General features: G+C 44.2%; 1 protein-coding gene across 4 annotated transcripts in view; it reads left to right on the top strand.

The window, feature by feature from the left end:
- Positions 1-10,769, top strand: part of LOC115143478 (disks large-associated protein 4-like) — a 211,604-nt gene extending 200,835 nt beyond the window's left edge. For 3 of the 4 annotated variants that reach the window (XM_029683948.2, XM_029683956.2, XM_065003564.1), the window contains 2 exons: positions 5,536-5,700; positions 10,432-10,769. In XM_029683948.2, coding sequence (XP_029539808.1) covers positions 5,536-5,700; positions 10,432-10,671 — 405 coding nt within the window. In that variant the 3' untranslated portion in view covers positions 10,672-10,769. Of the gene's footprint in view, positions 1-5,535; positions 5,701-10,146 lie in introns of all 4 variants that reach the window. The other variant, XM_029683963.2, reaches the window with a different exon arrangement.
- The last annotated feature ends 13,343 nt before the right edge of the window (positions 10,770-24,112 follow it).

Below are 24,112 nucleotides of genomic sequence, written 5' to 3'. Positions count from 1 at the left end.
AAAATGAGAAAAAAAATCCAGAAAATCACATTGAATTTATTTGCAAATGATGGTGGAAAATAAGTATTTGGTCAATAACAAAAGTGTATCTCAATACTTTGTTATATACCCTTTGTTGGCAATGACAGAGGTCAAACGTTTTCTGTAAGTCTTCACAAGGTTTTCACACACTGTTGCTGGTATTTTGGCCCATTCCTCCATGCAGATCTCCTCTAGGGCAGTGATGTTTTGGAGCTGTTGCTGGGCAACACGGACTTTCAACTCCCTCAAAAGATTTTCTATGGGGTTGAGATCTGGAGACTGGCTGGGCCACTCCAGGACCTTGAAATGCTTCTTACAAAGCCACTCCTTCGTTGCCCGGGCGGTGTGTTTGGGATCATTGTCATGCTGAAAGACCCAGCCACGTTTCATCTTCAATGCCCTTGCTGATGGAAGGAGATTTTCACTCAAAATCTCACGATACATGGCCCCATTCATTCTTTCCTTTACACGGATCAGTCGTCCTGGTCCCTTTGCAGAAAAACAGCCCCAAAGCATGATGTTTCCACCCCATTGCTTCACAGTAGGTATGGTGTTCTTTGGATGCAACTCAGCATTCTTTGTCCTCCAAACACGACGAGTTGAGTTTTTACCAAAAAGTTATATTTTGGTTTCATCTGACCATATGACATTCTCCCAATCTTCTTCTGGATCATCCAAATGCTCTCTAGAAAACTTCAGACGGGCCTGGACATGTACTGGCTTAAGCAGGGGGACACGTCTGGCACTGCAGGATTTGAGTCCCTGGTGACGTAGTGTGTTACTTATGGTAGGCTTTGTTACTTTGGTCTCAGCTCTCTGCAGATCATTCACTAGGTCCCCCCCGTGTGGTTCTGGGATTTTTGCTCACCGTTCTTGTGATCATTTTGACCCCACGGGGTGAGATCTTGCGTGGAGCCCCAGATGGAGGGAGATTATCAGTGGTCTTGTATGTCTTCCATTTCCTAATAATTGCTCCCACAGTTGATTTCTTCAAACCTATTGCAGATTCAGTCTTCCCAGTCTGGTGCAGGTCTACAATTTTGTTTCTGGTGTCCTTTGACAGCTCTTTGGTCTTGGCCATAGTGGAGTTTGGAGTGTGACTGTTTGAGGTTGTGGACAGGTGTCTTTTATACTGATAACAAGTTCAAACAGGTGCCATTAATACAGGGAACGAGTGGAGGATAGAGGAGCCTCTTAAATAAGAAGTTACAGGTCTGTGAGAGCCAGAAATCTTGCTTGTTTGTAGGTGACCAAATACTTATTTTCCACCATAATTTGCAAATAAATTCATAAAAAATCCTACAATGTGATTTTCTGGATTTTCTTTCTCATTTTGTCTGTCATAGTTGAAGTGTACCTATGATGAAAATTACAGGCCTCTCTCATCTTTTTAAGTGGGAGAACTTGCACAATTGGTTGCTGACTAAATACTTTTTTGCCCCACTGTACATGATCAAATACAAATCTTAGAATCAACTATTAAAGACTACCAGAACCCACTGGATTCTCCAATTACCTTGAATGAGTTACAGGACAAAATAAAAACCCTCCAACCCAAAAAGGCCTGTGGTGTTGATGGTATCCTTAATGAAATTATCAAATATACAGACAACAAATTCCAATTGGCTATACTAAAACTCGTTGACATCCTCCTTAGCTCTGGCATCTTCCCCAATATTTGGAACCAAGGACTGATCACCCCAATCCACAAAAGTGGAGACAAATTTGACCTCAATAACTACCGTGGAATATGCGTCAACAGTAACCTTGGGAAATTCTCTGCATTATCATTAACAGCTGACTCATACATTTCCTCAATGAAAACAATGTACTGAGCAAATGTCAAATTGGCTTTTTACCAAATTACCGTACAACAGGCCATGTATTCACCTTACTCACCCTAATTGACAACCAAACAAACCAAAACAAAGGCAAAGTATTCTCATGCTTTGTTGATTTCAAAAAAGCCTTCGACTCAATTTGGCATGAGGGTCTGCTATACAAATTGATGGAAAGTGGTGTTGGGGGTAAAACATACGACATTATAAAATCTATGTACACAAACAACAAGTGTGTGGTTAAAATTGGCAAAAAATACACACATTTCTTCACACAGGGTCGTGGGGTGAGACAGGGATGCAGCTTAAGCCCCACCCTCTTCAACATATATATCAAGGAATTGGCGCGGGCACTAGAAAAGTCTGCAGCACCCGGCCTCACCCTACTAGAATCCGAAGTCAAATGTCTACTGTTTGCTGATGATCTGGTGCTTCTGTCACCAACCAAGAAGGGCCTACAGCAGCACCTAGATCTTCTGCACAGATTCTGTCAGACCTGGAACCTGACAGTAAATCTCAGTAAGACCAAAATAATGGTGTTCCAAAAAAGGTCCAGTCGCCAGGACCACAAATACAAATTCCATCTGTTGCCCTAGAGCACACAAAAAACTATACATACCTTGGCCTAAACATCAGCGCCACAGGTAACTTCCACAAAGCTGTGAACGATCTGAGAGACAAGGCAAGAAGGGCATTCTATGCCATCAAAAGGAACATAAACAAATCCAAATTTGATAAACTCCCATATCTACTGGGTGAAATTCCACAGTGTGCCATCACAGCAGCAAGATTTGTGACCTGTTGCCACAAGAAAAGGGCAACCAGTGAAGAACAAACACCATTGTAAATACAACCCATATTTATGCTTATTTATTTTCCCTTTAACCATTTGTACATTGTTACAACACTGTATATATATATATATATATATATAATATGACATTTGTAATATCTTTGTTTTGAAACTTCTGTATGTGTAATGTTTACTGTTAATTTTTATTGTTTATTTCACTTTTGTATATATTAGCTACCTCACTTGCTTTGGCAATGTTGACACATGTTTCCCATGCCAATAAAGCCCCTTGAATTGAATTGAATTGACTAGTTGGGATTGAGGGACGATAAATGAAGCAAAGTATATTCTTGATGAAAACTTGCTCAAGAGTACTCAGGACCTCAGACTGGGGTGAAGGTTCACCTTCCAGCAGGATAATGACCTTACAAAAAAACAGAGCAAACTATAATGCTATTTGGCCTTAAACAGAGAGTACACAGTGGCAGAATGGCACACAGCCAAAACATTGCAGGAGTGGCTTCGGGACAAGTCTCTGAGTGTACTTGAGTGGCCCAGCCAGAGCCCAGACTTGAATCCAATTGAACATCTCTGGAGAGACCTGAAAATAGCTGTGCAGTGACGCTCCCCATACAACCTGACAGAGCTTGAGAGGCTCTGCAGAGAAGAATGGGAGAAACTCCTCAAATACAGGTGTGCCAAGCTTGTAGCATCATACCCAAGAAGACTCCGCTGCCAAAGGTGCTTCAACAAAGTACTGAGTAAAGGTTCTGAGTAATTATGTAAAGGTCATATTTCAATTTTTTACTTTAATACAATTGCAAAAATGTTTAAAAACCTGTTTTTGCTTTGTCATTATGGGGTATTGGTGTAGATTGTTGAGTTTTTTTTTTACACGTTTTATAATAAGGCTGTAACATTTACAAAATCTTAAATAGTTTCCAAATGCACTGTACATGACCACAAAACCCCTTACATTACCAGATAATCAACCCCACACACTTACTTGACCAGATAATCAACCACGCACACTTACATTACCAGATAATCAACCCCACATACTGACTTGACCAGATAATCAACCCCACACACTTACATTACCAGATAATCAACCCCACATACTGACTTGACCAGATAATCAACCCCACACACTTACATTACCAGATAATCAACCCCACACACTTACATTACTAAATCATCAACCCCACACACTTACATTACCAGATAATCAACCCCACACACTTACATTACTAAATCATCAACCCCACACACTTACTTTACCAGATCATCATCCATCCCACACCCTTGTTTACTTTACTTTGTTAAAGACTAAGATAAATAACTTTCCCTAGCAGGTTAGGAGAATTAACGTGGCAAGTTAGGAGAATGTTTAGGGTTAGCTAAAATGCTAAAATTGTCGCAGACACGACTCGAACATATCTTGCTACAACCAGGCCTGCCCGTGGAACAGTCTTGGTTTACACTAATGTGATGCTGTGTAGACATGTCTCTTTGTATCACGTCACTCTACTGATCTCAGTACAGGGTACTCAGACTGACATCCCCAATTATTAGGATAAGACTAACCTCAGGTTGAGGGTCTGCAAATGCCTGCATTTTGTTGGTAGCATTCTCTGACTGTTAGCTATTCTCAGTGGAAATTCAGTGTCATCATATTCGGAATGTATTATGTTCTCTCAAATGAGAGAGAGACCAGCAGTTATTCAGACAGAGGACCGACAATCTGTGGTTGTTAATGCAGTTTTAATGAATAATGATAATCTCGTCATGAAGCTCAGTGTAAGTATCAGAGTAGCAAAGGCTACTGATTGTGTTGATTGAGTCGGTTATAATAGGAGTCTATTTTAATGCAGCTACATAATTGAACTCATGTTTTGTATTAATCGTTGTGCAGTGAACCTTTTTGGTTAGCGATTAATTGTGAAATGATGTGGTATCCTGATAAAATTCTATGAAAGGGCACCCTGATCCAAAATAAGTTGAAACATTGTACCATTGCAAAAAGAGTTTGACATCCAGAATAATGTTTTTCCTACATGTAAAAAAACAAATATTTTGTATTTATGGACAATTTCCTATGGATGCTTTTCATATCATTACACAGAAAGTCACTCTTTGCATGCTAGTGCTACCATCTTTTGTTGTGTGTTTTGTTCTAAAGAGCATTAGTAACAGAATGAGTGAGTCAGGTGGGAGGAAAAACTATGGGTTTCCGTATGTGGCCCAGGTTCTCTGAAGGAAATTAGGGCGTTATCTCACTATGTGGAATGCTAGAGAGGGCGTGTCCCATAATGAGATGTCACACCGAGTCGACTGAAAGAGAACAAGTCGAAGTGTAACCGTCATCCCATCCATCTGCTCTGACTGACTTATTTTACATACTTTAAAAGGAGATGAGGCAAAACAGAGTCCCTCCCAATTCCCTACGGTTTATGTGAAGTGGTCAGTCCACCTTTTAAAAAAGTGTTGTTTTTTTCTTCACAGGGAAAAACATCTATGAATAGTCCCAATAAAGCAGTATAAGTTTTTGACAGGCATACATTAAACGATAATACAGTAGCATCAACATCGACACCTTCCAACATACACAATATTTACCCAGAATTGTCAGATGGAATTAAACTATTCAGTTTGATGAGGTCTCCTGTCATTGTGTTGTAAGACAGCTCCCTCTAGTGTCAAAAGTGGACAAAGCAACACTGAATTCATTTAAATCTCCTCTTTACAATCTCCTCTTCATGCCTCTCTCCTTTTCTCCCTTTCTGCCCTTCTTACATCCTCTCTCTTCACTATTTCTTTATTTTCTTCCACTTTCCCACACTTCTCTTTCTCCCCCATTTTCTCCTTTCTCCCTCCCTTCAGAATGTGAACGCCAACCTGAAGCCCACAGCCCAGGACCTGGCAGGCTTCTGGGACCTGCTGCAGCTCTCCATCGAGGACATCAGCCTCAAGTTTGATGAGCTCTACCACCTGAAGTCCAGCGACTGGCAGCCCCCTGCCGTGGCCCACTCGCCACCCGAGCGGAAGGTACTTCCCACCCCTGCTGCCCAGTGCACAGGCTGGGGTAGGAAAGCCGTTGTAATCGGCCTCTCTCCTCCCTCCCCACCTCCCCTCTAACTTCCCCCCTCCCTATGTGAAGTGAACACTAAAAGGGGCTTCCCAGCCCAATGTGAAGGGGCTTGGGAGAAGGCACCTCCCTTTACACATGCATGGGCCTCAATCTCAAAGAGGACAGTTTATGACTGTTTCTGCGGTTTAAGCCGCTCATTTAAAAATGCATGTCGGGGTACAAGACATGCTCTGCTCTGATGTCTCAAGTATGGTAATGGAAGAGCTGCATCACGTCACGGAATGTGGCCTGGCTTTACGCTCTCTCCTGTGTGTGTGTGTGTGTGTGCGTGTGCGTGCGTGCGTGTGCGTGTTTACCAGAAGTCCTTACAAGGATAGTAAAACAAGGAGAATTCGGACAAGGGGGACATTTGGCTAGTCCCCACAAGGAAAAAGGCTATTTTAGGGTTAAGGTTAGGGTTATGTTAAGCCTCCTCCCTTGTACTTGAATGATGAATTACGGTGTCTAATTAGTAAAGAACTCCCATCACCTGGTTGTGTAGGTCTTAATTTAAGGGAATTAACCAAAACTCGCAGACTCTAGGCCAGCCATGGAATGAATTTGACACCCCTGGTTTAAGGGTTAGGTTTTGGGGTTAGGAAAAATATGATTTTGAATGGGAATCAATTGTTTTGTCCCCATAAGGATAGTAAAATGTGTCTGTGAGTGTGTGAGGGAGAGCTCTTTGTGACTGTGTGTATATGTGTGAATATATAGTTCATTTGTGTGTGTGTGCGTGTCTGTTGTCTGTCTCTCTGTGTGTGACACTGCGTGTGGGGGTCGTAGGGGGTGACTAGTTGGTATGATGCATGTGGGGGTGGTAGGGGGTAATTAGTTGGTATGATGCGTGTGGGGGTGGTAGGGGGTGATTAGTTGGTATGATGTAGGGGGATTAGTTGGTATGATGTGTGTGGAGGTGGTGGGGGTGATTAGGTGGTATGATGCGTGGGGGGTGATTAGGTGGTATGATGCATTTGGGGATGGTGATTAGTTGGGATGATGTGGAGGTGGTAGGAGGGTGATTAGGTGGTATGATGCAGGTGGAGGTGGTAGGAGGGGTGATTAGTTGGTATGATGCGTTTGGAAGTGGTAGGCATGTGATTAGGTGGTATGATGCGGGTGGAAGTGGTAGGGGTGTGATTAGGTTGTATGATGCGTGTGGGGGTGGTGGGGGGGTGATTAGGTGGTATGATGCGGGTGGAAGTGGTAGGGGTGTGATTAGGTGGTGTAATGTGTGTGGGGGTAGTGTTTAGTTGATATGATGCATGTGGGGTTGTAGGGGGTGATTAGGAGGTATGATGCGTGTGGGGGTGGTAGGGGGTGATTAGGTAGTATGATGCAGGTGGAGGTGGTAGGGGGTGATTAGTTGGTATGATGCAGGTGGAGGTGGTAGGGGGTGATTAGTTGGTATGATGCGTGTGGAGGTGGTGGGGGGTGATTAGGTGGTATGATGCAGGTGGAGGTGGTAGGGGGTGATTAGGTGGTATGATGCAGGTGGAGGTGGTAGGGGGTGATTAGGTGGTATGATGCAGGTGGAGGTGGTAGGGGGTGATTAGGTGGTATGATGCAGGTGGAGGTGGTAGGGGGTGAATAGGTGGTATGATGCCTTTGGGGATGGTGATTAGTTGGTATGATGTGGAGGAGGTAGGGGGTGATTAGGTGGTACGATGCGTGTGGAGGTGGTGGGGGGTGATTAGGTGGTATGATGCATGTGGAGGTGGTGGGGGTGATTAGGTGGTACGATGCGTGTGGAGGTGGTGGGGGGTGATTAGTTGGTATGATGCGGTTGGAAGTGGTAGGCGTGTGATTAGGTGGTATGATGCGGGTGGAAGTGGTAGGGGTGTGATTAGGTTGTATGATGCGTGTGGGGGTGGTGGGGGGTGATTAGGTGGTATGATGCGGGTGGAAGTGGTAGGTGTGTGATTAGGTGGTGTAATGTGTGTGGGGGTAGTGTTTAGTTGATATGATGCATGTGGGGGTTGTAGGGGTGATTAGGAGGTATGATGCGTGTGGGGGTGGTAGGGGGTGATTAGGTAGTATGATGCAGGTGGAGGTGGTAGGGGGTGATTAGTTGGTATGATACGTGTGGAGGTGGTGGGGGGTGATTTGGTGGTATGATGCCGGTGGGGTTGGTAGGGGGTGATTAGGTGGTATGATGCAGGTGGAGGTGGTAGGGGGTGATTAGTTGGTATGATGCAGGTGGAGGTGGTAGGGGGTGATTAGTTGGTATGATGCGTGTGGAGGTGGTGGGGGGTGATTAGGTGGTATGATGCATGTGGAGGTGGTGGGGGTGTGGAGGTGGTAGGAGGGGTGATTAGGTGGTACGATGCGTGTGGAGGTGGTTGGAGGGGTGATTAGGTGGTATGATGCGGGTGGAGGTGGTAGGGGGCGACTATGTGCTAGGATGTGAGTGGATGTGGTAGGGGGTGACTATGTGCTAGGATGCGAGTGGAGGTGGTAGGAGGGGTGATTAGGTGGTAGGATGCGGGTGGAGGTGGTAGGGGGTGATTAGGTGGTATGATGCAGGTGAAGGTGGTAGGGGGTGAATAGGTGGTATGATGCCTTTGAGGATGGTGATTAGTTGGTATGATGTGGAGGTGGTAGGAGGGGTGATTAGGTGGTATGATGCGAGTGGAGGTGGTAGGGGGGTGATTAGGTGGTATGATGCGGGTGGAGGTGGTAGGAGGGTGATTAGGTGGTATGATGCAGGTGGAGGTGGTAGGGGGGTGACTATGTGCTAGGATGCGGGTGGAGGTGGTAGGAGGGTGATTAGGTGGTATGATGCGGGTGGAAGTGGTAGGGAGGTGTTGGGTTTGTAGATTGAGTGAAGTTGTACACTACCATTCAAAAGTTTGGGGCCACTTAGAAATATCCTTATTTTTTATAGAAAAGCACATTTTCCCCCCCTTAAAATAACATCAAATTGATCAGAAATACAGTGTCTAGTTTGAGAATCAGATGCCTCACAAGTCCTCAACTGGCAGCTTCATTAAATAGTACCCACAAAACACCAGTCTCAATGTCAACAGTGAAGAGGCGATTCCGGGATGCTGGCCTTCTCGGCAGAGTTCCTCTGTCCAGTGTCTGTGTTCTTTTCCCCATCTAACTCTTTCCTTTTTTTTGGCCAGTCTGAGATATGGCTTTTTCTTTGCAACTCTTCCTAGATGGCCAGCATCCCGGATTCGCCTCTTCACTATTGACTTTGAGACTGGTGTTTCGCAGTACTATTTAATAAAGCTGCCAGTTAAGGACTTGTGAGGCGTCTGTTTCTCAAACTAGACACTTATGTACTTGTCCTCTTGCTCAGTTGTGCACCGGGGCCTCTCACTCCTCTTTCTATTCTGGTGATTAACAGTTTGCTCTGTTCTGTGAAGGGAGTAGTACACAGCGTTGTACGAGATCTTCAGTTTCTTGGCAATTTCTCGCATGGAATATAATTTATTTCTCAGAACAAGAATAGACTGACGAGTTTTAGAAGAAAGTTATTTGTTTCTGGCAATTTTGAGCCTGTAATCGAACCCACGAATGCTGATGCTCCAGATACTCAACTAGTCTAAAGAAGGACAGTTGTATTGCTTCTTTAATCAGAACAACAGTTTTCAGCTGTGCTAACATAATTGAAAAAGGGTTTTCTAATGATCAATTAGCCTTTTAAAATGATAAACTTGGATTAGCTAACACAACGTGCCATTAGAACACAGGGGCTATGGTTGCTGATAATGGGCATCTGCATGCCTATGTAGATATTCCATTAAAAAAATCTGCCGTTTCCAGCTACAATAGTCATTTACAACATTAACCATGTCTACACTGTATTTCTGATCAATTTAATGTTATTTTAATGGACAAAAAATATGTGCTTTCTTTTAAAAACAAGGACATTTCTAAGTGACCCTAAACTTTTGAGTAGTAGTGGATGTTTTGGTGGATGTGTGCTTCAACTACTTTGACTTCATTCCGCTATTTCACTATGACTGCAGTGAATTATGTGTGGTTCATCCAATGTCCGCATCATAAAATTTATTATTTGAGTACCAAACCAACACCTAGCCCGTACCCACTAGGCACCAGGCATATTTGAGAAGAGGTTATTGTTGGTTTGTGATTCAGGGATCCAATATTAATTCAGTGTCTAGTCCAAGGAAGAGTTGCCATCAATGTCATATATTTGGCTACACAGTCCATATTATGTATATCTTGTCGTAATTTGTCTAGATTGTCCATGTCAAGCCTACTTTGTACATATTTTGTAGAAACCATAATCAAACATCACTGTCAAAGATCCATGTCTACCAAATGAAACTCACTATGCTCTTTCTTTATAACCTCTGTATTACCTTTCGTTGCTTCGTTGCTTTCGGAAGAAAACCTTGCATCTCCAAAACTGAAGCTTTTCAGGAAACAAAAAAGAGCTAGATTTTACATACAAGCACAAAACTTCAGAAGTTGTTTTGAATACTTTTAGTCCTAAAGTCATAAAATATTCAAAGTGGGGAGTTACCCCTTTCAATTCATCAACAAAAAAAGGTTTTCTTTCAACAGCAACAACGCCTTGCATCCTCTCACTCTCCCCCCCCCACATGTCTCTTCTGTTTCCTTGTGGTTGACGGTTGACTTCGTCCATTGCGGCCCTCCACCAACACCACCAGGAGGACCAGAAAGAGTCCCCTCCTCCAGTGCCAAAGAAGCCCGTTAAGGGGAGGCCGATGCTGGGACGTGAGAAGAGCGTCGACTCCGCCTCTTCCACCTCTTCAGCGGAGAAGCACCGGACGGAGGCCCGCAGGCGACTGCTGGCCGCCAAGAGGGCCGCCTCGGTTCGGCAGAACTCAGCCACGGAGAGTGCCGACAGTATTGAGATCTACGTCCCCGAGGCCCAAACACGTCTCTGAGAGAGAGAGAGCGAGAGTGGGGGAGAGGGAGAGGGAGATAGGAGGAACTGCCTCTGAGATGGAGGGGAGGGTTGGGGTCTTTTCGCCATACACACACAGGGTAGGCTGGTCCTGGTGGCAGCAAATCTAGATTAAGTGAGAAAGAGAGGAAACAAGAAAATAAAAACTATTGGGCTGTAGACTATGGGGAACTCTCGTCTCCTCTCACGAGGCTGCCATGGAAAAACCTCAACCGCAAACTTTGTTACTATTGTTAGTACTCTTGATTATTACAAAAATTATAAAAATGGTTAATGATGATGATATTATCTCCTAAAGAACCTATATCAAGACTGTTTTAGATGTACCTGTATCTTGGCTGTAACAGATCTAATAAGCGGACAGAGTAAGCATTTGTGCTTTCCGCCGCTCCTCCCTGACTCCCTCCCCCATGCCTTGGCCAACACGTAGTTTGCACAACGCCACCATGTGGTTTAATGTACACACTTACTCAGAGGAGCACACACACACACACACACACGCTTCAGACCCTCAGCTATCTATGTCTTCCTGGTGCTTTTTTGTTTGTTTTTATTTGTTTTGTAAGAGCCCCTTGCCTGCATTCAAAGCAGTTCTAGATTCTTAAGAGGTTTTGGAGAGCAAGGAACCGAGAACTAAGGGTGGAAATAACAAGTATCACCACTTGTATAAGTGAAATCTATTGAAAGCACAATTGATGTTTACTTAGTTCATTTTTTGTTTAATTTTTTATTTTTTATTTTTTTTATTTAACATTTTAGGTACTTTTTAACTGACTCAAAACACACTCACAAGTCAATATTTTCTGGAATGTAATTTGAATATCCTACTATTCCATTGAGATTATATTGTTTTCTGCCATTTTAGTTTTAGGATGTATTCATCAGCCAATGTCCACAGTCCCATGACAATGGCCACGCTTTGTACTTTCATTTCTTTGTATTGCTCTGTGAATGTATTTCTAGGTCATATTCATTAGGCAGTTAATCAGTTTCACCTTTTGCTACAGTGTGCCCTAATGAATAATATCATGGTGTGGGTATATCAGAGCAATTGAACATAATTCAGGTTCATTGAGAACAATCCCAATGTGCAAAATGTGTTTAAGTCTGCATTGTTTCCTCGTTGTGTCAAGATCCTTTACCAGCGTAATGATGTTGCATCATTGTGGCTATTTCATTGAACATTTAAAAAGCCAGTAGGTTTTTAAAGTAGGTACTTCCAGCAACTCAAGCTGGGTTGCAGCAGCAGCAATATCACAGGAATTGAAAGGTTAGAGGGGTTTCTTTCCCCCAACTTCTGCCCAGCGTCTCTCTCTGCAATGAACCTTTTGTTGTTTTGTTCTCACTGTATTTCAATGAGTAAATTAGTTGGCACGGATGCAGGTGCATTTCCCACATGGGACCCTCACTCAATATACATGGAAAACATGTGGTCCATTCCACCGTGAAATTCCAGTCACTCCAACCATGATTTGAAATGCCCTCCTATAGAGAATTTAAATGGAATTATGCCCAATTTGAACTTAAGTTAAGCATTAATTAACTTTGACTAATGGCTGCACACTGCACTCGGCAATGGGAATTTGATATTGATACATTACACTGAATATTCGGTACTACTATAGGTATTTGCTACTGCAGGTAGCCGAGCGGTTAAGAGCATTTGGCCAGTAACCGAATGGTCGCTGGTTTGAATCCCCAAGCCGACTAGGTGAAAAAATCTGTCTGTGCCCTTTAGCAAGGCACTTAAGCCTAATTACTCCTGTAAGATTAAAATCATGTAAGTGTAATATATTTTTCCACATCATGGATCTTGACCAGACACCCTCTTGGAGACAAGGGAAGGGACTAGGAGAGGAAACCCTGTCTGACTATTGAGATGCTTCAGTGACACTGTGTGAAACCAGGAAGTTGTTATTTTATCTTCCTATTGGTCATATTTTGCACTACATCTCAAATGTCCATGATACTTTTGGAGGGAACAAATTCATCCTGGAATGAAGAAGAAACGCATAGTTTTTTAAATTTGTTCAACCATATTGTTATCTACCATTGTTGTTTTTGTTAAATATCATCCCCAAATGCCTACACTTTTTTTTAAATTGAGACAAATCATTAAATCTCTATTACATTACATAAATGTAATTTGTTTGCCATCCTTTGTTTTTGAACATGCTGTTGTTGGTACAAAAAAAGAAATGCATTATCATTGTGACTCTATGGGAAGTAAGTATAGTGATATCAAAGCTGATTCACTATTTTAATAGGTCTGTGAAAGTGGAATGGGGGCCTCCCGAGTGGCGCAGCGGTCTAATGCACTGTATCGTAGGCATCACTACAGACCTGGGTTCGATACCAGGCTGTGTCACAGCTGGCTGTGACCGGGAGACCCATGAGGCGGCGCACAATTGGCCCAGTGTCACCCAGGTTAGGGGAGGGTTTGGCTGGCTTGGAATTCCATGTTCCATCGCGCTCTAGCGGCTCCTTGTGGCGGGCCGGGCGCCTGCAAGCTGACCCCAGTCACCAGCTGGACTGTGTTTCCTCCTACAAATTGGTCCGACTGGCTTCCAAGTTAAGCTAGCAATGTGTCAAGAAGCAGTGTGGCTTTCAGAGGATGCATTGGCTCTCAACCTTCACCTCTCCCGAGTCCGTAGGGGAGTTGCAGCAATGGGACAAGACTGTAACTACCAATTGGATATCACAAAATTGAGGAGAAAAAAATACAAATAAAAAAGAAAGTGGAATGGAAAATGGTTCCAGGCAAGTGATTTAAAAAATTGTACTCTAACAAAACATTATATCAAATGTATTTATATAGCCCTTCTTACATCAGCTGATATATCAAAGTGCTGTACAGAAACCCAGCCTAAAACCCCAAATAGGAAAAACTCCCTAGAAAGGCCAAAACTCAGGAAGAAACCTAGAGAGGAACCAGACTATGAGGGGTGGCCAGTCTTCTTCTGGCTGTGCCGGGTGGAGATTATAACAGAACATGACCAAGATGTTCAAATGTTCATAAATGACCAGCATGGTCAAATAATAATAATCACAGTAGTTGTCAAGGGTGCAACAAGTCAGCACCTCAGGAGTAAATGTCAGTTGGCTTTTCATAGCCGATCATTGAGAGTATCGCTACCGCTCCTGCTGTCTCTAGAGAGTTGAAAACAGCAGGTCTGGGACAGGTAGCACGTCCGGTGAACAGGTCAGGGTTCCATAGCCGCAGACAGAACAGTTGAAACTGGAGCAGCAGCACGGCTAGGTGGACTGAGGACAGCAAAGGGTCATCATGCCAGGTAGTCCTGAGGAATGGTCCTAGGGCTCAGGTCCTCCGAGAGAAAGAAAGAAAGAAAGAAAGAAAGAAAGAAAGAAAGAAAGAAAGAAAGAAAGAAAGAGAATTAGAGAGAGCATACTTAAATTCACACGACACTGGATAAGACAGGAGAAATACTCCAGATATAACAGACTGACCCTAGCCCCCCGATACATAAACTACTGCAGCATAAATATTAAAATGGTCAAATATCAAATGATCATAACATATTCTCTGTTTGTGGTTGAGAGATCAAGAAAGTTTGAGTCTCACTGTAAGTATTTGATTGTCCAAAGTGGTGTAGGGTGAAGTTGCCCCTGGACGCTGATTTGGGGTAAGTTTTGCATTTCCCCCACATGGTTAAAGTTAAGATTGGAGGGGGGAAGCTGATGCTAGATCTGTACCTAGCGGAAACTTCAGCCTGGAGTGCCACAGTCGGGTTAAAAAGATCTCACTTGCCAGACTCGCAGAGTGAACTGTATACTAACAGTGAACAGCATTTTTTAACAGTTGGTCATCACAATCATGCTTTCCATCATATATTTCCAACCAATTGTAGTTTTTAGATCAAATTATTACTTCAAATGACTAACCTTTGTATTTGCATGAACACGTCTGCTAAATGGCATATACACTGAGTATACTAAACATTAGGACTACCTTCCTACTATTGAGTTGCAACCCCCCATCCCCTTTTGCCCTAAGAACAGTCTCAAGTTGTCGGGCATGGACTCTACAATCTACAAGGTGTCAAAAGGGTTCCATAGGGATGCTGGCCAATGTTGACGCCAATGCTTCCCACAGTTGTGTCAAGTTGGCTGGATGTCCTTTGGGTGGTGGGCCATTTTTGATACACACAGGAAACTGTTGAGCGTGAAAAACCCAGCAGCATTGCAGTTGTTGACACAAACCGGTGAGCTTGGCACATACTACCATACCCCGTTCAAAGGCACTAAAATCTTTTGTCTTGCCCATTCACCTTCTGAAAGGCACACATACACAATCCATGTCTCAATTGTCTCAAGGCTTAAAAATCCTTATTTAACCAGTCTCCTCCCAATCTACACTGATTTGAAGTGACATCGATAAGGGATCATAGTTTCACCTGGATTCACCTGGTCAGTCTATATCATGGAAAGAGCAGGTGTCCTAATGTTTTGTATACTCAGTGTATTTCTGTGTTACTTTCTTGGTCGTGCGAGAAAACATACAGTTTTCATGGCTAGGGCATACACATGGCTAGGGCATACAGTAGTGGCTAGGGCATACACATGGCTAGGGCATACAGTAGTGGCTAGGGCATACACATGGCTAGGGCACACACATGGCTAGGGCACACAGTAGTGGCTAGGGTATACACATGGCTAGGGCATACACATGGCTAGGGCATACAGTAGTGGCTAGGGCATACAGTAGTGGCTAGGGCATACACATGGCTAGGGCATACAGTAGTGGCTAGGGCATACACATGGCTAGGGCATACAGTAGTGGCTAGGGCATATAGTAGTGGCTAGGGCATACACATGGCTAGGACATACAGTAGTGGCTAGGGCATACACATGGCTAGGGCATACAGTAGTGGCTAGGGCATACACATGGCTAGGGCATACAGTAGTGGCTAGGGCATACTCATGGCTAGGGCATACAGTAGTGGCTAGGACATACACATGGCTAGGGCATACTCATGGCTAGGGCATACAGTATTGGCTAGGGCATACACATGGCTAGGGCATATTCATGGCTAGGGCATACAGTAGTGGCTAGGGCATACACATGGCTAGGGCATACAGTAGTGGCTAGGACGTACACATGGCTAGGGCATACAGTAGTGGCTAGGACATACACATGGCTAGGGCATACACATGGCTAGGGCATACAGTAGTGGCTAGGACGTACACATGGCTAGGGCATACACATGGCTAGGGCATACACATGGCTATGGCATACAGTAGTGGCTAGGGCATACACATGGCTAGGGCATACAGTAGTGGCTAGGACGTACACATGGCTAGGGCATACAGTAGTGGCTAGGGCATACACATGGCTAGGGCATACAGTAGTGGCTAGGACATACACATGGCTAGGGCATACACATGGCTAGGGCATACAGTAGTGTCTAGGACATACACATGGCTAGGGCATACACATGGCTAGGGCATACAGTAGTGGCTAGGACGTACACATGGCCAGGGAATACAGTAGTGGCTAGGGCATACACATGGCTAGGACATACATTAGTGGCTAGGGCATACACATGGCTAGGGCATACAGTAGTGGCTAGGGCATACTCATGGCTAGGGCATACAGTAGTGGCTAGGACATACACATGGCTAGGGCATACAGTAGTGGCTAGGGCATACACATGGCTAGGGCATATTCATGGCTAGGGCATACAGTAGTGGCTAGGGCATACAGTAGTGGCTAGGGCATACACATGGCTAGGGCATACAGTAGTGGCTAGAGCATACACATGACTAGGGAATACAGTAGTGGCTAGGGCATACACATGGCCAGGGAATACAGTAGTGGCTAGGGCATACACATGGCTAGGACATACAGTAGTGGCTAGGGCATACACATGGCTAGGACATACAGTAGTGGCTAGGGCATACACATGGCTAGGACATACAGTAGTGGCTAGGGCATACACATGGCTAGGGCATACAGTAGTGGCTAGGGCATACACATGGCTAGGGCATACAGTAGTGGCTAGGGCATACACATGGCTAGGGCATACAGTAGTGGCTAGGGCATACACATGGCTAGGACATACAGTAGTGGCTAGGGCATACACATGGCTAGGACATACAGTAGTGGCTAGGGCATACACATGGCTAGGGCATACAGTAGTGGCTAGGGCATACTCATGGCTAGGGCATACAGTAGTGGCTAGGACATACACATGGCTAGGGCATACAGTAGTGGCTAGGGCATACACATGGCTAGGGCATATTCATGGCTAGGGCATACAGTAGTGGCTAGGGCATACACATGGCTAGGGCATACAGTAGTGGCTAGAGCATACACATGACTAGGGAATACAGTAGTGGCTAGGGCATACACATGGCTAGGGCATACAGTAGTGGCTAGGACGTACACATGGCTAGGGCATACAGTAGTGGCTAGAGCATACACATGGCTAGGGCATACAGTAGTGGCTAGGACGTACACATGGCTAGGGCATACAGTAGTGGCTAGGACGTACACATGGCTAGGGCATACAGTAGTGGCTAGGACATACACATGGCTAGGGCATACACATGGCTAGGGCATACAGTAGTGGCTAGGACGTACACATGGCTAGGGCATACAGTAGTGGCTAGGGCATACACATGGCTAGGGCATACAGTAGTGGCTAGGACGTACACATGGCTAGGGCATACAGTAGTGGCTAGGGCATACACATGGCTAGGGCATACAGTAGTGGCTAGGACATACACATGGCTAGGGCATACACATGGCTAGGGCATACAGTAGTGGCTAGGACATACACATGGCTAGGGCATACACATGGCTAGGGCATACAGTAGTGGCTAGGACGTACACATGGCCAGGGAATACAGTAGTGGCTAGGGCATACACATGGCTAGGGCATACAGTAGTGGCTAGGACATACACATGGCTAGGGCATACAGTAGTGGCTAGGACGTACACATGGCCAGGGAATACAGTAGTGGCTAGGACGTACACATGGCCAGGGAATACAGTAGTGGCTAGGGCATACACATGGCTAGGGCATACAGTAGTGGCTAGGACGTACACATGGCCAGGGAATATAGTAGTGGCTAGGCATACACATGGCTAGGGCATACAGTAGTGGCTAGGGCATACACATGGCTAGGACATACAGTAGTGGCTAGGGCATACACATGGCTAGGACATACAGTAGTGGCTAGGGCATACACATGGCTAGGGCATACAGTAGTGGCTAGGGCATACACATGGCTAGGGCATACAGTAGTGGCTAGGGCATACACATGGCTAGGGCATACAGTAGTGGCTAGGGCATACACATGGCTAGGACATACAGTAGTGGCTAGGGCATACTCATGGCTAGGGCATACAGTAGTGGCTAGGACATACACATGGCTAGGGCATACAGTAGTGGCTAGGGCATACACATGGCTAGGGCATATTCATGGCTAGGGCATACAGTAGTGGCTAGGGCATACACATGGCTAGGGCATACAGTAGTGGCTAGAGCATACACATGACTAGGGAATACAGTAGTGGCTAGGGCATACACATGGCTAGGGCATACAGTAGTGGCTAGGACGTACACATGGCCAGGGAATATAGTAGTGGCTAGGCATACACATGGCTAGGGCATACAGTAGTGGCTAGGGCATACACATGGCTAGGGCATACACATGGCTAGGGCATACAGTAGTGGCTAGGACGTACACATGGCTAGGGCATACAGTAGTGGCTAGGGCATACACATGGCTAGGGCATACAGTAGTGGCTAGGACATACACATGGCTAGGGCATACACATGGCTAGGGCATACAGTAGTGGCTAGGACGTACACATGGCTAGGGCATACAGTAGTGGCTAGGGCATACACATGGCTAGGGCATACAGTAGTGGCTAGGACGTACACATGGCTAGGGCATACAGTAGTGGCTAGGGCATACACATGGCTCGGGCATACAGTAGTTGCTAGGACATACACATGGCTAGGGCATACAGTAGTGGCTAGGACATACACATGGCTAGGGCATACACATGGCTAGGGCATACAGTAGTGGCTAGGACGTACACATGGCCAGGGAATACAGTAGTGGCTAGGGCATACACATGGCTAGGGCATACAGTAGTGGCTAGGGCATACACATGGCTAGGACATACACATGGCTAGGGCATACACATGGCTAGGGCATACAGTAGTGGCTAGGACGTACACATGGCCAGGGAATACAGTAGTGGCTAGGGCATACACATGGCCTGGGCATACACATGGCCAGGGAATACAGTAGTGGCTAGGGCATACACATGGCTAGGGCATACAGTAGTGGCTAGGACATACACATGGCTAGGGCATACAGTAGTGGCTAGGACGTACACATGGCCAGGGAATACAGTAGTGGCTAGGACGTACACATGGCCAGGGAATACAGTAGTGGCTAGGGCATACACATGGCTAGGGCATACAGTAGTGGCTAGGACGTACACATGGCCAGGGAATATAGTAGTGGCTAGGCATACACATGGCTAGGGCATACAGTAGTGGCTAGGGCATACACATGGCTAGGACATACACATGGCTAGGTCATATACATGGCTAGGGCATACAGTAGTGGCTAGGATGTACACATGGCCAGGGAATACAGTAGTGGCTAGGGCATACACATGGCTAGGGCATACACATGGCCAGGGAATACAGTAGTGGCTAGGGCATACACATGGCTAGGGCATACAGTAGTGGCTAGGACATACACATGGCTAGGGCATACAGTAGTGGCTAGGACGTACACATGGCCAGGGAATACAGTAGTGATAGGGAGGGAACTCTCTACCTACGTTTGTACTGCGTAGGTCAAAGTCAACTTTATTAAACAGGTTGTTTGCTCCTCGTCAGGTCTTAGAACAGCCCTTAGTTGAGTTATTTACGCTATAATCCCTGGGTTCTCATGCCTTATTGCTTTACAAGTTTACTCTGGTTCATCTGAGCTTAATTTGTTTTCTTTACATTTCTTCTCCTTGTCCCCCCACATTTGTTGTGCTGCATCAAATGGCCAGCAAATGAACAATACCTTTCCCTGCTAATCAAATAGTGGTTCTTATGTTACAATGGTTCCGTCGTTTGGAAGATTGCAACACCAGGGTCTCTGCATGGGCCACATACTATGTGTTCACTTGAATAAAAAGGGTTGCTTGTTACCTAGTTGCTCCATGTCTCTTTTAAATTTGTCGTTGTATTTCTCCCCCCACCAATGCAAAGCTTGAGGCTTTGCATTGAAAAGGCCTGGCTGTATTGGCCATCATCCACTCCCTCCTGGGAAGAGATCTCTCTTGATTGCAGGCTATTGTTTGCTGTTGTGTGTTTGCCTAAGCTGCTGATGGCCCCTTTACTCTGCTTAGTAAAAGGTAGGGTGTCAATGGCTCTGGCCCCTCCCTAGTTGAGGCATCTGAATGCTCCTCCATTTGAGCACGGCTCCAATCGTTAGCGCCTCCAGGCTTTGTGTGACAGTGGTCTGTCGTTGGTGTGATCCTTTACCAACAAGGGGGTTTGTGTGACTGCGTCTGTTAAATTGTGTTCTTGATTTGCTGTTGTGACCAACGAAGTTAGTACTGACTATTTGTTTTTCCATTGCTAGTCCTGGAACAGTCCTAACTATTTTCTGATGTTCTTGTAGTCCAACGACATGTACTAGGATCTGGACACAATCTGTTATAACATATAACATGCTTTTTTTAACAATATATAGGATTCCCGCTAGATTGCAAACAGATGATTTACATCGAATGGAGTTAAAAGAAAATAATGTAATTTCCATACAGGATTTACCCCTGTGTTTTACCCAGAAGGCTCAGATCTTTCTGTGTCCATCTAAGTTGGCCAGCACCCGTGTTTCACTGAGTCATGGATGGCTCCAGCGGACCTGCTCTCACTTGGGGCCAAAGCCCGGCCACTGGTACTTCTCAGCTGTCATTTACATAACAATGGTTAACTGTGGACTTTATTACCTTCTCACAAAGCAACAGTTTTGATTATGCAGAGGTTGTTGATTCTGCTCCTCACAAGTCCTCAATGTCAGCCCTAGCTAAGGAAACAATTTCCCTAGTATAACATAAGGGTGTATACACTAGTGTAACACTGATGTTACAGTCGAAAAGCAGACTGTATCCATATTGATAGCATTGGATGTCCCCATCACTAACCTGGGGAATTCAGGGATCCTGAGTGGCGCAGCGGTCTAAGGCACTGCATCGCAGTGCTAGAGGCGTCACTACAGACCTGGGTTCGATCCCGGGCTGTATCACTACCGGCCGTGGTCGGGAGTCCCATAGGGCGGCGCACAATTGGCCCAGTGTTGTCCAGGTTTGGCCGGGTTAGGCCATCATTGTAAATAAGAATTTGTTCTTAACTGACTTGCCTTGTTAAATAAACAAAAATATATAAAAAGTTGGTGGTACTGTTCTGGCCCTCAAAAACCCCTCTCACACATTGATAAAGGGCAGTTGGAAGTACTGTTCCCAGGTGGCCTCCCATTGAAGCTCTAACCAGGCCCAATAGCTTCAGACCAAAGAGATCGGTCGCCCCTATCAGCTCTATTTTGATTTGAGTTTAAATAATTCAATATGCATATGGTGAGAGTGAGAGAGAAAGGTATGTCAAGGACAGAAAGCTATTACAGGGTGACAGAGAGACAGTTCGCTGCTGCTCTAAACTGCAAAGACATGAATATGTAAATGACAGAAACTCTCACTGAGAGACTAAGGGGTTCGTCTCATACATTTAACAAGGCTCTGGTCCAATACACAAACCAGAGGGCCACACCTAGGCCTATTTCATCAAGGTCCTGACTCTCTGTGAAAGATCATATCCTATGGCACACTGTTGAAGTGTTTTAAACCATAGTGACATGCATATAGTACCCCTTCATTTTCTTGTTGTATGCTATTGTTTTGGAGATATATGCCTAGCCTAAGAGCATTGAATTGCTTTATTTATTCACATACTGTCGCATTTGCTTAAAATTACAAGGCTATTTATTCACTTTCCTAGTTTCCAGGTGAAGTGGCTGTGGAATTTATAAATGGCAGTTGGAAGTACTCTAAAACCAACAACAATTTCATCATGGTCTCTTTGGTGTGGATTACACGATGTGTGTACTGTATATTGAGTTAATGTGTTCTATGAAACTGCATTTGACCATGTTGTTTCTATGCGTTAAGTATTCACTTGATATTCCTATGCGTTATAGGCCTACCAAACAATACATTTGTAGCAAACCTGACAAGGAAGAGATGTTTTAGACTGTCTTATAATTCACAGCTCTTGTATAATTCACAGCTCTTATATTTTCAAGACTTACAAAATGTGTAATGTGTGGCCATGGTCTGGGTCCTCTTTATTTAGTGTTGCTGTTGGCCTTTCACACCCTAACTCCCTATACTTCAGCAGGGTTTTTTCACCATTTATTTTTAGGAGCTTTCACCACACATGTTTTGACCCAACACACCTCTGCTGTTAGTAAGTGTGAAATATTAGGGGAGGAAACAATATTTTTTGGATGTGTTCACTATGGAATTCTGACTGCAGAAAAATGTCCTGTACATTTTTTGACAATTTCGAACTTCTAGAGGACATGACTGTTGTGGTGGACACTTGCCATAATCGCTTGGAGAATACAGCCAACTAATAGCAAACTAATTTCTGTGAGAGTGAAGTCCCTTTGAACTGATTTACAGTACATTACTCTCAACGCTAGGCTTTAACAAGACTTTTGAGGGGTTGTTGGGTCACAGCATGCCGGAAAGGGTAGCCCAAGGTAAGGGTACCTGTCAACCCACTCCCCTGGTTCAAAGGCCTACAAAGTAAAAAAAGAAGCCCCCTCCTGAATTGTCTGTGCACTTTGGTTTGTACCCTTGGCCTACAAGGGTTGGGAGTGTAGAAGAACCAACACTCTTAGCAGAAGAGATATGTAGCAATTCTTTTTTTACTATAACAAACAATAATGAAATATTTTATGAAACAAGCATATATTTTATTGACTAGGATTTGTTCAATATTGATAATGCTTTACAAGTTAGGCTGTGTATGTCAGGGTTTTGGTTTAGTATAAAGGGTTGAGATAAAATGTGAATGAGTGGTTGTTTTGTTCATAAAATGAGATTTACTATGATTCTTGTATTTATATCTACTCTGGTAACATTAATGCATATTGTGGAATACCAAATTAAGTAAAATTGGTATATGTTAAGATTTTATGATATAATTTTATGATAAAGCAATTCCATAGCCTGGTCTCTGCTCATGCTGTGTCTTGGCTTGCCAACTACTATGGTCATTGTCAGGCAGCACAAACAGATCTGAGACCAGCTAGTAATTCCCCATGTGCTAATCAATTTATTTTATTTTTTATTTAACCTTTATTTAACTAGGCAGGTCAAATCCATTCTGTTGTAAATAAAAATGAAATCTGAATGCAGAGAACCACTCCATCTTTTACAATGCTGTAGATTTATTTATACAATTACAATGAGCTCATTTGTTAAAATATGTACTGTAAAATACTATGAAGAGAGAATATCATTCAATAAAATGCACACAATACTTTCTCAAACGGTTCACAATGGTCATTTTGTTAATCCTCTATCAGGTTGATGGTGTCAGAGATGATTTTATTATAGTGTGTAATGGGATTATTATAATCTACACTAGGCTATATAGGCTAGTCTATAATCTAATCTAGACAATCTAGAGATTGTAGTCTGTCTAGTGCGTCATTTGGTTAGTCTTCCACACCAGTGACTATTTACATTCTTGTCACATTGTATTATCACATAATGCAAATTCCTACCTACGTGCGATACAAAAACTAAAATAGTAAAATAATATTGCCTGAATGTAGATATTTTGCAGTGGCAACATCAAGCTTTCCGAGGCAGCCCCACGTACGAGCACCTAGAGTATTTTGCTGCATATGAAAGAGGATGGGAGCAAGGTGAGAAAGCTTTGACTTTCTCCTGCAGTTGTTGGGAAGATTCTGCTGTTCTATTGACCATACTTTTTACTGTTTTATTACTGCATCCATTAGTGGCCGTGGCCCACTGTTGCTGTCAAGATTTTTGATCCCGTTTATGTAACAAGAAAACATGATCGTTTCGGTTACATAATAAACGCATATTCCGAGTACATGAGGAAACCCCCTTGGTTTGCTGGCCACTATAATATGTTGGCAAAAACAATAGTTCGTGTGTGTTAATTTCAATAATGTCGGAAACAAAACAACATTATTCAATAAAATCTTGTACTGGATTTTGAATTAAATGCTTCGCCTGTCAGTCACTCAGGAATGATGACACGGCATGTCTACTGGAAAGAAAGAGCCGTGATTGGATCGCGCAGATACAGGAGGCGGGATCATTCCATCTTCTACTG

Source organism: Oncorhynchus nerka, linkage group LG2 (genome assembly GCF_034236695.1).
Source record: "Oncorhynchus nerka isolate Pitt River linkage group LG2, Oner_Uvic_2.0, whole genome shotgun sequence".
NCBI classification, from domain to species: Eukaryota; Metazoa; Chordata; class Actinopteri; order Salmoniformes; family Salmonidae; genus Oncorhynchus; species Oncorhynchus nerka.
This window is presented reverse-complemented; position numbering and strand designations above follow the sequence as displayed.